The following is a 17,154-nucleotide window of genomic DNA, read 5'->3' on the forward strand; positions in this document are numbered from 1 at the left end:
TCAAGAATTCCTAGTGCACCACGTCATTCATCAGCAATGTGTTCGTACCACTGTACGTTAAGGTAACAGGCACACAAATGCAGCCCTCCATGTTCATTTATGGTGACATCTCATCTGGGAAACAACACAGCCAAGAATTGAATGTAACAAAAAGTTCCTGGCTTTCTCAACAGAGGTCACCCGTCTTTCTTGAAAACTACACAAACACCTCCTGCTCCAGAGCGTCAGCTGCAGGGTCGTTCCGAAAAGCTCTATCTGCGACGATTTCATCTCAATCGAAGGAGAGGGGCTTTCTCCGTCCAGGTTGCGGATCCGTGGAATAAGCTGCCGGACGAGATAGTGAAGATGCTGACGACCGCTCGGTTCAAAGTCTCTCTTGACCAGAAATGGCCTGAACTCTTTGCATGAACATCACCCTGTACATAACTACATGGCCTTGCTTTTTGCGCCCAAAAAATTAACTTAACTCAACAGCACATCCACTACACATAGATACATTCAATTGAACAAGAACTTGTGTAATACAGGATGCAGGCTTTCAATAATAAACATAGCAATTAAAAGAAAAAGAAAGAAAAGGAATCAGTTAGTAGGAAAGAGGAGACTTCACAACCATATAGGCTGTATCCATGCTCAGCATGCAGAAAAAAAAAAGCAACAATAACCCCATGGTGTACTCAATATAAACCAGTCACACAAAAGCTGTAATGAGATAACAGGCAGGATGAAAGGACGTTTAATATAGCAGAGAAGCCATCAGCAGTAAAAGCATCTATAAAATGAATTCCTTCAAATACTTAGACATCGTCAGCTTCTGTTACCTAGGTAACCAAAGCAAGGACAGAGATGAAATGTTCAGAAAGCTATTTAGTTAGCATTAAAAGCTTTACTTTTCTTAGTGATGGATAGAATGCACGATGCTTGTGCACAAAATGCAATATTACATAGAAGCAAGACATAAGTACCAAATGTAGTAGTGCAGAAATTGGACAAAGATGAGAATGCTACATGTGTAATGCTTGCATCCATGAATGATGGAGCATGAGTGATGAGACAAAAAAAAAGGGGGGGGTCAACAAGAGAGAAGACTGTAGACATGCTATGCACGTAAAAATGAGAGTTGGGTGAAGCAATGCCAGGTAGGAAAGAGGAAGATTAAGGAAGGCATAGGAAGAGATGGTGAATGTTAATGTCAGGTTGCTGAACCACACAACAGAGATAAAGCCACAGCCACAAGAGACAAGATGCAGTGCTAAAAAAAAAGAGCCATCAACCTTAATCATTGTCATTTTTAACCTCCAATTTTCCGTGCTTGTGGATTGGGCAGAATTGGCCGAGAGAGATTTTCTACAGCCAGATACCTTTCCTGTTGCTAAATGTCGCGTGTTTCCAAGACAATATTGATGTGAAGGACACCATTTGAACAGGGACACTCGTTCACAACTATCAAAGAGACAGTAACAAACACATACTTGGCTTCTTTCAGTTTCCATTACTCTCTACTCTTTCATTTCATCACTTACCTGTGAATTTTCTAGATCTTTTATATGTTCTCTAATAACAGAATACCCCATATTCAGGCATATAGGTCTATCACTTGGGATATCCCACAAACAGCTTTAAGACCTCAACTATTTTAAGAATATAAGATATTATGACTTGAGATGCTTCGTATGCCTCAGCATCTGTTGCCCTTATTTACACACACACACACACATAAATATACACACACACTGGCAATAGGGAAGCCTTAACCATTCTGTGTATGCATAATTCTGGCACCCGTGTCGTATACCTGGCACCCATGCTGGTGGCACATAAAAGGCACCCACAACAATCTTGGAGTGGTTGGAAGGGCATCCAGCTGTAGAAACTATGCCAAATCAGATTGAAACCTGGTGCAGTTCCCCCTAGCTTAGCAGTTTTCAGTCGAACAGACCAACCCATGCCAGCATGGAAAATGGACATCAAATGAACAGGACAATGAAAGTAAGCCAAACTTTCCAAGAGGTTAGACTTTAAAAATGGAATGAACGGAATAAATAGAAAATTAAAAGACACAGAAAAATAAAGAGAATTAAAATTGACAATTTTGAACAAAGATTTTAATAAAATAAACTTGAAATAGTCCTGGCTGAATTTGCTCGATAAATCATTGTTAAAATGTCCGACTGTTCAAACGAAGATTCTTCATCCAAACAGCATTAGATTATTCAAGCGTTATCAGATTAACCATCCATAGATTGCTAAATATTGCTATATCTAAACCTTAAAACGGATTCTTTATTCATTAAATTATTCTCAGATTTAAAAAATATTTTTTAAAAATAAAAAAAAACTGAAAACAACTGGACATCTTACTGTATCTACTCCTGGTTGCAATGTTTTATGCTTGATTGTTAACTCTAAGAACTGGGGTTCAATTTATACAGAACAAAATTAAAACTTTGTATGAAGTTAACACTAAATTAGGGGTACAACTCAGTCAAGTAAATATAATAAATACAAGACACCAAACTTTAGTTTTGTATGTTCAGCTATATCAATACTTGATATTTGGTTGGTATTGTATTTTAACAACCCTGGAAGAATAAGAAAAATAAAAGAAAAGTATTCAGTAGGTTTTGAACTCAGGATATTTTTTGTTGCATGTGCTTATTTTCTAAAATATTTTGTCCAATCTTCTATCAACTCTGCCACTCCATCACTCATACCATGGTAATATCAATATGGTTTCAAATTTAGGCACACGGCTAGCAATTTCAAGGGAGTGGGGTAAGTCAATTACACTGACCCTAGAGCTCAGCTGGTACTTATTCTATTGACCCCCAACCCCAAAAGAACGAAAGATAAAGTTGACCTAGGTGGAATTTGAACTCAGAACAGACGAAATGCTACGAAGCGTTTTGCCCAGAATGGTAATGATCCTGCCAACTTGCGACCTTAATACCGGTCCAGCAATTATAAGGGGTGGGGATTACACAATATCATTACCCCTAAGTGGTGACTGGTATATTAGTGACTTTGGAGGGATAAAAGTCAAAGTTGACCTCAGCAGGATTTGAACAGAACATAAAGACAAGAAACTAAATACCACAAAAGGTATTTCATCCAACCCTTTAATAACTGCCAATCTCCTGCCCTAATAACTACCACCATAACTGGTTATGTTAGGGACCGGTTTTAAGATAACATAGTCAATGGTTATATTTTTAATGTAACATACATTTATGATAACAAGAACTGGAGATATATTTGAATAGGATGCTGGTTATGAGGACGATGATAACCACTGATGATATTTTAATATAGTTGCTGTATAATAATGGTTTCAAATTTTGGCACAAGGCCAGCAATATCAAGGGATGCGGTAAGTCAGTTATAATTACCCCAGTGTACTGGGGTAATTATGACTAAACGTAAAATCAGCATTTCAACTCCAAACAAAGACAGGATGCTAAGCCTTCTGCCAGCTTGCCACCCTAATTATAGCTATTTATATTAAAATAGCTATATAATAACAATCTTTTCTACTGTAGGCACAAGGCCTGAAATTTTGGGGGTTGGGGCTTGTCAATTACATTGACCTCAAGGATGAAATGCAAAGCCAACCACAAACAGAATTTGATCTCAGAACATAAGGACAGATAAAATGCTGCCAAGTATTTTCCCTGGCATGCTTACTATTCAGCCAGCTTCGTCACCTTAATAATTATTTCATCTATTTTAGGCATGAAAACTGAAATTTGTGGCGGAAAGGAGCTACTTGATTACATTGCCCACACCCATGCCACCCCCAACTATTTGACTGGTACTTTGCCTTTCATCCTTTTAGGGTTGATAACGTTAACCTCAGTGGAGTTTGAACTCAGAATGTAAAAGGACGATCGCTGCTAAGCGTTTTGTCCGCAATGCAAACAATTCTGCCAGCTCACTGCCCTAATTAAAACCGTTGATAATAAAATTTGTAAATTTAGGCACATCGCCCGCAATTTTGAGTCACAGGAATCCAGTCAACACCATCAACCCCCCAATACAAGACTGGTATTTTATCAACCTTGGTGGATGAAAGGCAAAGTTGACCTAAGAACAGAGCTGGAAGAAATACTATCATTTCCTCCATCACACTTAATCCTTTTCTACTGCAAGTAGAAAGCCTGAAATTTTTGGGGAAGTGGGGGGGGGGGCGCAGTCGATTAGATCGACCCCAGTATGCAACTGGTACTTAATTTATCGACCCCGAAAGGATGAAAAGCAAACTCGACCTCAGCGGAATTTGCATACAGAACATAAACACAGACAAAATACTGCTAAGTATTTCGTCTGGTGTGTTTCTGCCAGCTTGCCGCCTTACAATTCCGTTAATTCCCTGCCCCGACAATAATAAACACCACTGGTTATTAGTAAATGTAGACACCGGTTATAACATAACCAATGGTTATATTTTAGGGTCCGGTTATATTGATAATAGTCACTGGTTATACTTCCAATAAAAAAATGTTGCTAGTAACAATGATAATGATTTTTTTTTTCTTAATAGCAAATACATAATATATATATAACAATTAATGGCTGGTAACAACAATTATGTAGAATGTATAATCATTTTGCAAAGTTGAATGCAGTTTGTATTGTTGATGAAAGCAGATGGATTTTGTTGTCTGCTCTTTAAATTACATCCAACTATTTATCCAGCAACAAAGGGGAAAAAAAAAGTCTAGCGTGAACATTACAGAAGGTTTATACTGACAGGGTCCATATTTTCTTCATCAAAGTGCAAAAAGTTTCTCTGAAAAATATTAAAAAGAAAAAAAATGCTGTATTTCAAATATTGCCCAGTGTAACATATTTAAAAAAAACTAAAGTTACATAGTCTGAAAAGTAGGTAAAATATACCATCATTTAATGCCTATTTTTCATGCTGGTATGGATTGGACAGTTTGACAATTGGCTAGCCAGAGGACTGCACCAAGATCTGTTTTGGCATTTTTTCACATCTGGATGCCCTTCCTAAGGCCAACTAGTGTGCTGGGTACTTTTTATGCAGCACAGCACTAAAGAGGTTCCCAAGCCCCCTGGGGTGTTGGACTGAGGGAGATGGCTCTCTGCAAGGTAATGAGAGCTTAAAGTATGATAAGTGGACAGAAATAGATGTCTTGCTGTAGAGGAGATACAAAGCTGTCCCAGTTGGAAAAGAGATAAAGAGAGGCTATGAAGATGTTTTTTGTTTTTTTTTTACTGTGGCCATGCTGGAGCACCGCCTTTAGTCGAGCAAATCAACCCCGGGACTTATTCTTTGTAAGCCCAGTACTTATTCTATCGGTCTCTTTTGCCGAACCGCTAAGTGATGGGGACGTAAACACACCAGCATCGGTTGTCAAGCAATGCTAGGGGTACAAACACAGACACACATACATATACATATATACGACAGGCTTCTTTCAGTTTCCGTCTACCAAATCCACTCACAAGGCATTGGTCGGCTCGGGGCTATAGCAGAAGACACTTGCCCAAGATGCCGTGCAGTGGGACTGAACCCGGAACCATGTGGTTGGTTAGCAAGCTACTTACCACACAGCCAACTCCTGTTGGGACATACTATTTAAGTTCGAATTTACATTTGGTTAAATGCTTCTACAGTTGCCTTATTAAGAAAGTAGCATCAGTAGTGCTTCTCCCTGACACACAACCAAACTGCAATTCATCTGGGCTATTCTGTTCCTAATTAGAGAACTTGTGACCCTTTCTGCAACCTTCATGACCAGGTCCAGTAATTTGATATTTCTGCAATCATTTCTGTCTGAGGCATTACCTTTCCTTCTATAATAGTTATCATGTGACCAACCAGACCATCAGATGTTACACATCACTGGTCACAATGCGCTTCGCATTGTTTTAGCCTTCGAATGACACCACCCCGCTGGCTAAGCGAGCAGGCCAACAGAAGAGAGAAAGAGTGGTGAAAGAGTACAGCAGGGATCACCCCCTCCTGCCGGAGCCTCGTGGAGCTTTTAGGTGTTTTCGCTCAATAAACACACAATAAACACACGATTCTGGGAATCGAAACCGCGATCCTACGACTGCGAGTCCGCTGCCCTAACCACTGGGCCATTGCGCCTCCATATAATAGTTATAGTGAACTAAATTATTGTAGTAAACAGCAAATATGTATATAGGTATATATACAAGTAAGTAACAAAATAGTAAACAGCCAATTCTAACCATGAACTTTGACTTTTACTTATGAGTAATTTATACATACATCTGGCACAAGCCAATACTCTTGACAAAGAAAGAGTATTTACATTTGACAGATATTTGTCCTCATCTAGTTTGTTGATAACACAACATTTCGGCTGATATACCCATGGGCATATGGCATAGTGGTTAAGAGCATGGGCTACTAATCCCAAGATTCCGAGTTCAAATTCCAGTGACCTGAATAATATCAAAAAATACCTTAGGAATGAGAACCCAGGTTCGAAATTTCCATAAGGCACTTGATGAAGGCTGGAGGGTACATCAGCCGAAATGTGTTAGCAACTAACAAGATGAGGACAAATATCCATCAAATGTAAATAATGTACATAATTCCTCATCTCTTACATATAGAAGGGAAGAGTCCACTTGATAAATGTCAAATAAATGAACACATTCACCTGCTATGTAGAGTGATACAATGCTCCCAACAGGTTCAAATCCTAACAAAATCACAACAGTAGTTGAATATAATGCTATCAGTCACTGTGTATGATCCCTTCCTGAAAAACCTGATACAAGTAACAAAACTGTATCCCACTCCATCCAACATTTAAGCATATTTGTCATAACTCCTGATGGACCAAGGGCTTCATATTCTTGATTGAAGAATTTGTAATACCCAGACCACTCTGTGGTTGGCGGTAGGAAGGGCATCCAACTGTAGAAGCTATGCCAAGACATAAATGGAACTGCGTGCCAGCATGGAAGAGAGAAATTAAATGCTGAGGATATAAAAAGAGAAAAACAACTTCATACTTACATGCATAAATGTTGAGACATACTTTTCTCCCAAATCCAGAATTTGATTCAGATCTTCAACCTGCAAGAAAGAATTTTAAAATTATTTTAATACATCATGGCAGCAAAACACAAATAGGTGTCGAGGGATGAGGATCTGCAGAAGAACAAGTTAAAAATGGTGCATTGGATGTACTATGTAAGGATCTTTTCGGTTTGAACGGCAGTATTTTTCTAGCGGTGTCATATGAAATTGTCACCCATAATTATGACCCTAGTATCGATCTATTGCATTTCAATCTATTTTAAATTTAGGGTTAGAGTTAGGGTTAGCGGTGGGGGAAGGGTATCTTTTTTTCTTCAGAAATGTAAATAAATCCAATCTGTTTCTTAAACGAGGGACATTTTCATATGGCACAGAATGTTTTCAGACATCATTGATTGGTTGAAATTGTAGAAATTGAAGAAAAAAAAAACAACAAATATCTTACAAACTATAGAATTTTCTCAAAGCCAAGAGAAAAAGATGTTTTATAAACACATTCTACCAGTATACGAAGTTTAAAAGTGTTTAGTTACGTGGAAATTATTTAAAAAAACTGCCGTTCAAACCGAAAAGATCCCAATGTTACATTGCATGAAAGGAAAATCACAAAAGACAGTAGAGAATCAGTTTTACAACTCAGTGAGAGCAGAGGTAGTCTATGTCGGTCAAAGTTTTATTCATCATCATCATCGTTTAACGTCCATTTTCCATGCTAGTATGGGTTGGACAGTTCGACCGGGGTCTGGGAAGCCAGGAGGCTGCACCAGGCTCCAGTCTGATCTGGCAGTGTTTCTACAGCTGGATGCCCTTCCTAACGTCAACTACTGTGAGTGTAGTGGGTGCTTTTTACGTGCCACCGGTACAGGGGCCAGAAGAGGCTAGTAAACAGCCAAGAAATATAAAACGCTTCACGAATTTGCGTGTCATCCTTGCGCAGGGGCCATGCTAATCTTCTCTGTATTGTTCCAATTTTAGAATATTGTACATAAATTTTCAGAAAATCTTTTACGGACCTCAGTAGAGAGCCATTGATCTAGATGCTTCTGTGAAAACCATATCTGGCCATGGGGATATATTACCTTGCATAGAAACAGCTAAGGAAGGTCACCAGGACCTACAAAATCTGCCTCAATAAAATCAGTTTGTCGTACAATCACCTAAAATGATAAAATAAGCAGTGGCAGCACTGTATGCCGAACAAGTGTCAGGTTAGCCAGCAGCCCAACTTTAAGAACCTCTGGAGTCATACCTTAAGAAAAAAGAAAAATACCATGTCTGTATGTTTGTCTCCACCGCCCATCACTTGAGAACCTGTGTTGGTTTGTTTGCACCACCCCCAACTTAGCAGTTTGGCAAGAGACTGACAGAATAAGTACGAGGTTTAGAAAAAAGAAGTACTAGAGTTGATTCATTTGACTAAAAATTTGTCATGGTGGTGCTCCAGCATGGCCACAATCTAATAACTGAAATAATACAAGATAAAAAAGATATCAGTCCTACATATAATAAATGAAGCTGAAGCTACCAGTGGTGACCCGGCAACCTAATGACACATGCACAAGTGCCATTTGCGTGACACTAGTAATCTGCCACAACTACAATTTCACTTGACTTGATGCATCTTTAAGCGCAGCATCGTGCCAAAGGTGTTACTGATGATATTGCAAGTACTTAATAATAAATAATAATGAAATTATTGTATACAGTGCTCAGGTGCCCTACAACTTGTCAAAAGTGCGTATAAAGCATATGCAGTAATGCACAAATGTCTGGAAAGCGAACAGTGTATGAGTCAGATACATGCTTGCGTGTGTATGGAGGGGAGAAAATCAGGTGTAGTGTTGGCGAATCTCAGGAAGCATGGAAGTTTTGAAGGATGCAGTGCTCCGACAACTAACAACTGATGCCAGCAGTCTGTTCCATGCTTCAGCAACTCTTAGTGTGAAAAACATTTCCACCTACCTTTTCAAAAGGACCATGTTCCTGCTGCCAGTCATATATCAGATCAGCTCTTCGAGTGCCAACAGTATGAAGGAGAAGAATATCTGCTTTGTTTTGGGAGTTTAGCAAACATAAAATATGGTTTTCTGCAAATGGAATTAAAATTCAATAAATACAGACTAATAGAAGGAATATATTAATATATTCAAAATTTGGGACTAATGGCTCTAAAGTGGGTTCTACATAAGATTTTGCTGTTAAAACTTATGCAATACAGTGGTTATACTACTACAGAAAATATTTCAATTTTAAAAAAATAGAATTCCTTGTATTTAATTATAAAAATATGAGGATCTTTTAAAAATTGAATGTTTATTAGAGTCCAAATGAGTAAAATATCAGGCTGTTCTATTATATTCAAACCAGCTGGAACCCTTATTGCTGTAACCAAATAGAGTGCCAGTCACACAAACACACATATAGTTCCCTCAGTGTAACAGTATACAATGAAATTTATTGGTATCTCTGAAAACTAACACATTCTGTAATATGGTTGTTGAGAAAATACTTACTGTGTGTTTTATGTCGGTGTTTGATCAATATTTCATCTACAATGACAGGGAAACAAAGATAATTAGAATTAACAAAACACTATATTGTACATACACAGACCCCCCCTCTCACATACGCACATTCATACTTACTAATGAACAAGCACACACACAGCCTCTATCATTCCATATATACACTCATATCTTTTTCAGTCATTGAATCGTGGCCATGCTGGGACACTGCCTCCATGGGGTTTAGTGAAACAAACCAAAGCCCAGTACTTATTCCGTTGAGTTTCTATGTGCAAACTGCTAAGTTACAGGGACATAAATAAACCAACTCTTTGCTGAACATGGTGACACCTTTTCATATGTTTCAGTCTTATTAGACCTCTTCAAACACTACACACTCTTTACTTGCAAGCAAAGCTATGCAGTTAAGAATTTTACTCCAGAGTGGTTAGGAGTTCAGTCCCTCAACATGGACATAGTCAACTAGTGCTGTGTACCATAGCCACAGGTGGACCAATACCTTGCAAATAAAACAGGAAGATAGAAACTATAGTTATGTGTCAGTGAGTTTATATTACTCCCGTCTTCACTGCTTGTAAACAAAAGGTTCATTCAAAGGGTTCCATTTGTTTCCAGTCAGGCTTGGAAACAAGAGATGGCATCAGAAAGGAACTCAATAAAAAATTGCTTGCATGGATCAGAATTCACCACTTTAGGGCAGAGAAAAGTAGACTTCAAAAAATCAAGATGATGTGTCTGTCAGCTTCACAGTCTGTCATCAACAAAAAGATAAGCAAAATCCTTTAAAACCAGCAGGGATAACACCCATTTAAACCAAGTGACAAATATACTTACCATCCTTAGATGAGTCACTGACCACAGTGTCCATTTCACTGTATCTACGTTTCCTTATTTCTGAATGACATTTACGAGTTGGAATTGGCCGCACAGGTGTAGAATTCACAATATTTTTCAGGATTCCAGCTAGAAGTATACAGATTATTATACTGCCAAATTTTATGCTTAATTATTCGCATTGTTTTGAATTAAACAATTTCAATGATATGATTAGGTTTAGAATGACATTGTGGGATAGGTATGACAGGCCAGATCTGCAGGCTGGATATCATCATTATCATCGTTTAATGTCTGTTTTCCGTGCTTGCATGGGTTGGACGGTTCGACTGGGGTCTGGGAAGCCAGGAGGCTGCAGTCTGATATGGCAGTGTTTCTACAGCTGAATGCCCTTCTTAATGCCAACCATTCTGAGAGTAGTGGATGCTTTTTACGTGCCAGGGGAGGCTGGCAGCGGCAATTTTCAAATCAAAGTGAAAAAAACAGTTCACTTTCTAATGGATTCGCTTTGAAATATTTGAATGCAATTCACAAAACACCCAAAGTCACATCTACAGTACATTCATAGCTGTAAACTGCATGATAATCAGTCACAACTCCATTACAGTTATTATGGAAGCACTCCGTCGGTTACGACGACGAGGGTTCCGGTTGATCCGATCAACGGAACAGCCTGCTCGTGAAATTAACGTGTAAGTGGCTGAGCACTCCACAGACACGTGTACCCTTAACGTAGTTCTCAGGAATATTCAGCATGACACAGAGAGTGACAAGACCAGCCCTTTGAAATACAGGTACAACAGAAACAGGAAGTAAAGAAAGTTGTGGTGAAAGAGTACAGCAGGGATCACCACCATCCCCTGCCGGAGCCTCGGGGAGCTTTAGGTGTTTTCGCTCAATAAACACTCACAACGCCCGGTCTGGGAATCGAAACCGCGATCCTATAACCGCGAGTCCGCTGCCCTAACCACTGGGCCATTGCATCTCCACACAGTTATTATATCTACTGGTAGTCATGACAACTATGGCAACAATAGTCACAGCCACGATACAATCAGTCGTAACAACTGCAGGACAGTTGTGGGACCAATTGACTAATCACAACTGGTCAGTCATAGCTACAATCACCATCAGTCAAAGCTACAGTTCAGTTAGTCATTATCAAAGTTTCCATCACCATTTAATCCTTTAGCATTCAGATTACTCTACCTAATACAATGCTTTATTCACATTGTTTTTTTTTTAATTAAGTATTTTTTGATGACGTGATTGTTTATCTCTAGATAGATATTGTAGAGGTGTAAGAGGCCAGATCCAGCCAGTTTGAATGCTAATGGTTATAGTAAAAGCAACACTCCACCTAAACTTTGTAAATGGTGATGGTACTGATGACAATAGTAAAATATATAACTGAAGAGTGACTCCCGCACACACACACACATATATATATGCTGGTAACATGTAAAAAGTACCTGTACCACTAAACACTGTAAAGTGGTTGGCATTAACCTTTTCATTACCAACCCGGCTGAAACCGGCTCTGGCTCTGTAGTACAAATGTCTTGTTTTCATAAGTTTTGAATTAAAATCTCCCACCAAAGCTTAGTTACAATTTATGTTCCTAACACTAATTTAATGATAACTAAGTTATTTTACTAAATTCTTTGTTATATTTGAAGTAATTGAAAGAAACACAGAGCATCTCAAAATAAATACGGTAACGAAAGGGTTAAAGAGTGGACATTAACCCTTTCGTTACCAACCTGGTTGAAACCAGCTCTGGTTCTGAGTACAAAATGTCTTGTTTTCAAAAGTTCTGAATTAAAATCTTCTCCCAACCTTTAGTCACAATTTATGTTCCAAACACTAGCTTAACGATGACTAAGATATTTTACTAAATTCTTTGTTATATTTAAAGTAATTGAAAGAAATGCAGAGCCCCACAAAATAAATACAGTAACAAATGGGTCAAGGGCAGAAACCATGCCAAAGCACACAGAGCCTAAACAGCCCTTTAGCTAGTCAGCTCCTGCCAAACTGTCCAACCCATGCCAGTATGGAGAACAGATGTCGAATGATGAGATAGATATATATATATATATATTTTAGCATTTTCTATTTTTGACTTGTTTTTTCATATATATATATATATATATAAACCAGCTTAGAGAAGAAACGAAACGAACCGACGCGAAGGCGCTCAGTCATACAATAGTGTAATAAATAAAATATATGCATATACATCTACATGTATATATACATGCATATATAAATATATATACGTGTGTATAGGACACCACAAATAGACGTAGAACTCAACGAGAAACGAAAAAGTAAAAACAGCATGGAACGGACCATTTTTTTAACAACGAAAAAACAGTACAAGACAACTACACAAGGAAAAATCCCCTTCATCAGCTGTCCCTAACTCCAGAATGTTTCGAAGGTGAGGACAGAACACGTCTCGTCGAACTAGTCCTTCCTGCGAAAGAATTAAATAAAATTCCTTTGCAGAGGAGTAAAAACAAGGAAAAAAAAAAAGTGACAAAAACAGGACGTAAAAACAATACAATTAAAAAAAAACAACTACAAAATAAAAATACAATTACAAAAAAATACAGTACAAGAAGGAATAGAAACAGGACAGGAAAACAAATAATGAGGGCCTATAAGCCTAGACTATATATATATATAATATATATATATCTATATAGATATATATAATATATATATATATATATATATATATATATATATATATAGATTATATAGAATATATATATATATATAGATATATATATATATATATATATATATATAGATATATATAATATATAATAGATATATATTATAATATATATAATATAGATATATATATATATATATAATATATATATATATATATAGATATATATATATATATATATATATATATAGATATATATATATATAATATATATATAATATAGATATATATATATATATATAGATATATATATATTATATATATATATATATATATATATATATATATATATATATATATATATATATATATATATTATATATATATAGGCAAGTGATGGTGAGGGCGACCATGGTAATTGATGGTTGCAATAATACTTACCATTCCTAGTCTTATTTGACATTTGGTTTTCACTGTGGGATTGTTTCTCCATGTCAAACGTTACTCTTAAACTTGAAGATCTTCGACACAAACGCAAGCTTTGAGAATTTTCAGTTTTTGAAATATCGTCAATAAGGTTACCAGTGTCTAGAAAAATATAGGGAAAGGTAGAATGGCTTTCAATTTTAAAGGAATTAAATTCCCAATGAGATTCAAACTGTGTGAAGCAATGATTCTTAACCCTTTAATGTTTGTTTGCATTATTCTACCAAAATTAATGCTTCTTTATCCACATTGTTTTGAACTAATCATGCATTATCTTGTAGCTATGAGATTTTGATGAGGTAGCTGTTAATTTTTAAAACGATATTGTAGGGTTGGTCTGAGAGACCAGATCTGGCCAGTTTGAACATAAAACAGGCAGAATACTTCTGGCTGGATATGGCCGGTTTAAATGCTAAAGGGTTAAAAATAGTTTACACCTAAACCTTAGGATATTGGTTAAATGCCTAACTGCCTCCATAATCATCTCCAATGCATGAGGAGAATGGAAGAGAAATGACTATGCAATATCATAGACTAACTTCTGAACTGGTAGTGCATGCATGATATCTAAACGGAGACGGTGTTGCTGTGCAAATGCATCTGCATGTGTAGATTATTAACGTACTGAGCTAAGTGCTGAAGTACACTTGATCTGAATGAAATATCTGTCAGAGAAAGGAATCTACACATATCAGTAAGACAGTTATTACTAAGCAACAAACGATAATCCTTTCAGTTACAGGCAAATCATCATCGTTTAACATCCGTTTTCCATGCTAGCATGGGTTGGATGGTTCGACCGGGGTCTGGGAAGCCAGAAGGCTGCACCAGGCTCCAGTCTGATCTGGCAGTGTTTCTACAGCTGGATGCCCTTCACAAGACCAACCATTCCATGAGTGTACTGGGTGCTTTTTATGTGCCACCTGCACAGGTGCCAGGGGAGGCTGGCAACGGCCACGATCGGTTGGTGCTTTTTACGTGCCGCCAGCACGGATGTGCCTGGTCTGAAATTTTGGAGAAGAGATCTAGTTCATGAGATCAACACCAAGCAGTCCAGAAAGGATAAGTTGATCTCGGCAGAATGTAAAGAAAGAGAATTCCACAAAGCATTTCGCCTGGTGTGCTAATGGTCCTGTCAGCTCACTGCCTTCATAATAAGCTTCAAATTTTGGGACAAGGTCTGCAATTTTAGCAGAATAAGTCAATTACATTTGCCCCCAGTACACAACTAGTATTTATTTTATCAACCTTGGAAATAGGAAAGATTAAGTCAACCTTGGTGGAATTTGAACTCCAAACAAATACAAAATGCTGCTAATCAGTTTGTCTAGTGTGCTAACAGTTCTGCCAGCTCACTGCTGTAATAATAATAATAATCCTTTTTACTATAGGTACAAAGCCTGAAATTTGGGGGAAGGGATTAAATTGATTACATCAACCCCATGCATTCAACTTGTACTTAATTTATCAACCCCGAAAGGATTCAAAGGCAAAAATCAACTTTGGTGGAATTTGAACTCAGAATGTGAAGACATGAAATACCACTAAGCATTTTGCCCGGTGTGCTAACGATTCTGCCAACTCGACCCCTTAATAATAATTTCAAATTTTGGCACAAGGCCAACAATTTCAGGGATGGAGTAAGTCCACTGCATTGAACCCCAGTATACAATTGGTACTTATTTTATCGACCCCTGAAAGGATGAAAGGCAAAGTCAACCACAGCAGAATTTGAACTCAGCGGCATTTCGTCTGTCTTCGTGTTCTAAGCAAGTCATCTAGCATGCTAACGATTCTGCCAGCTCACTGTCGTCACCCACTCAATAATAATAACCCTGTCTACTGGAAGCACAAAGCCTCAAATTTGGGTGAAGGGATTAAGTTAATTACATCAACCCCAGTGCGTATCTGGTACTTATTTGACCCCAAAAGGGAAAAACACAAAGTCGACCTCAGCGGAATTTGAGCTCAAAACGTGAGGACGGACGAAATACTGCAAAACACTTTGCCCAGCATGCTAACAATGCTGCCAGCTAGCCACCTAATAATAATAATAATAAATAGATATTTTATACTCACTAGAAATGCATTTCCCTTCAGTCGTTTCTTTGTCTTTCTCAGAATGGTTTTCTTTTTCCATGGTTGTCTTCAGCATTCGAGTTCTTTCTTGAATATCTTTCAGAAGTTCTCTTTGAAATCAAAGGGAAATCAGGTATTATATACAGACATATTGAAACAAATCTATTTCAAACTTAAAATTCGCTCTAATAATGTTTCTAATCAGCTTTTTAATGCTTAAGAAATTTAGGTGGGGAAATCACAATTACATTATAAAAACTAATTATCCATAAATTACTCAGTAATAATAATAATAATCATCATCATCATTTAGCGTCCGCTTTCCATGCTAGCATGGGTTGGACGGGTCAACTGGGGTCTGTGAAGCTGGAAGGCTTCGTCAGGCCCAGTCAGATCTGGCAGTGTTTCTACGGCTGGATGCCCTTCCTAACGCCAACCACTCCGCAAGTGTAGTGGGTGTTTTTTACGTGCCACCTGCACAGGTGCCAGACAGAGCTGGCAAACGGATGGTGCTTTTACGTGTCACCGGCACGGGGCCAGGCGATGCTGGCAATGGACACGAACGGATGGTGCTTTTACGTGCCACCGACACGGGGCCAGACAGAGCTGGCAAACGGCAAATAATAATAATCCTATCTACTATAGGCACAAGGCCTGGTTCTCTGTGGGGAGGGGTGCAATTGATCACATCAAACCCACTACTTGACTGGTACTTTATTAATCCTGAAAGGATGAAGGGCAGAGTCGACCTTGGCAGAATTTGAACTCGAAACGTAGTGACAGACAAAATAACGCTAAACATTTTACCCAGCATGCTAACAATTCTGCCAGCTCGCCACTTGGTAAATTAGTTTAAACTCAAGTACAAGGCCTGCAATTTCGGGATAACTGTAATGTCATTAAAACTACTCCAATATTTCATTGGTACTTTATTCTGACCCTGAAGGAAAGAAATATGAAGTTGACCTGAGCAGGATTTGAACCCAAAGTGTAAAGAGAAAGAATAAAATCCTCATGTCATTTTGTTCAATGTTATAATGGTTTTGCCAACCAATAATTGTTTATAAGACACATGACCTTAAATTTTTTGAAGTCGATGACTAACAAATGCCTTAGTCTTCCCTTCACATTATCAATGTTCATCCACAGCAAAGACTGATATAGCTGGGCACCAGTGTTGTAGCAAAAGCTATCGGACCATCAAGACTGACTTGAGACAGCATTCACCCAAGATGGGTTGAGCTGGCTTCATTCATCCTCAATGCTGCATCTCTCACAAATGCCGACCAGGCCTGGCGATTTGAGGCTAATGACCACGTGATCTCCAACCACTCCTTATTCCAGCGGCAAACACCGTAGATATGGGGGCCTAGTTTGGGTTCCAGATCAGCCTTGACTGTCATCAGCTAGGTTTTACGTGGTCCAGGTTTTTTTAAAAAACTTGGACCATCAAGAACTCAAAGATACCCCAAGGTGTCTAACCTGATCCTGTAACACAG

At 38.1% G+C, this 17,154-nt stretch overlaps 1 protein-coding gene and 1 non-coding gene across 3 annotated transcripts in view; both read right to left on the reverse strand.

Annotated features, from left to right (window-relative positions):
- Nucleotides 1-2,083: 2,083 nt before the first annotated feature.
- The window catches only part of LOC115214109 (kinesin-like protein KIF22), a 45,348-nt gene continuing 30,277 nt past the window's right edge, over nt 2,084-17,154 (reverse strand). The window contains exons 11-18 of one of the 2 annotated variants that reach the window (XM_029783186.2): nt 15,656-15,765; nt 13,532-13,678; nt 10,405-10,533; nt 9,559-9,594; nt 9,008-9,132; nt 7,022-7,081; nt 4,751-4,789; nt 2,084-2,582 (exon numbers count right to left, since the gene is read on the reverse strand). In XM_029783186.2, coding sequence (XP_029639046.1) covers nt 2,574-2,582; nt 4,751-4,789; nt 7,022-7,081; nt 9,008-9,132; nt 9,559-9,594; nt 10,405-10,533; nt 13,532-13,678; nt 15,656-15,765 — 655 coding nt within the window. In that variant the 3' untranslated portion in view covers nt 2,084-2,573. Of the gene's footprint in view, nt 2,583-4,733; nt 4,790-7,021; nt 7,082-9,007; nt 9,133-9,558; nt 9,595-10,404; nt 10,534-13,531; nt 13,679-15,655; nt 15,766-17,154 lie in introns of both variants that reach the window. The other variant, XM_029783171.2, reaches the window with a different exon arrangement.
- On the reverse strand, nt 7,938-8,041 carry LOC115220342. Its single transcript, XR_003882511.1, has one exon. It is a non-coding gene; the product is annotated as a U6 spliceosomal RNA (small nuclear RNA).

This window comes from Octopus sinensis, linkage group LG1 (genome assembly GCF_006345805.1).
Source record: "Octopus sinensis linkage group LG1, ASM634580v1, whole genome shotgun sequence".
NCBI classification, from domain to species: Eukaryota; Metazoa; Mollusca; class Cephalopoda; order Octopoda; family Octopodidae; genus Octopus; species Octopus sinensis.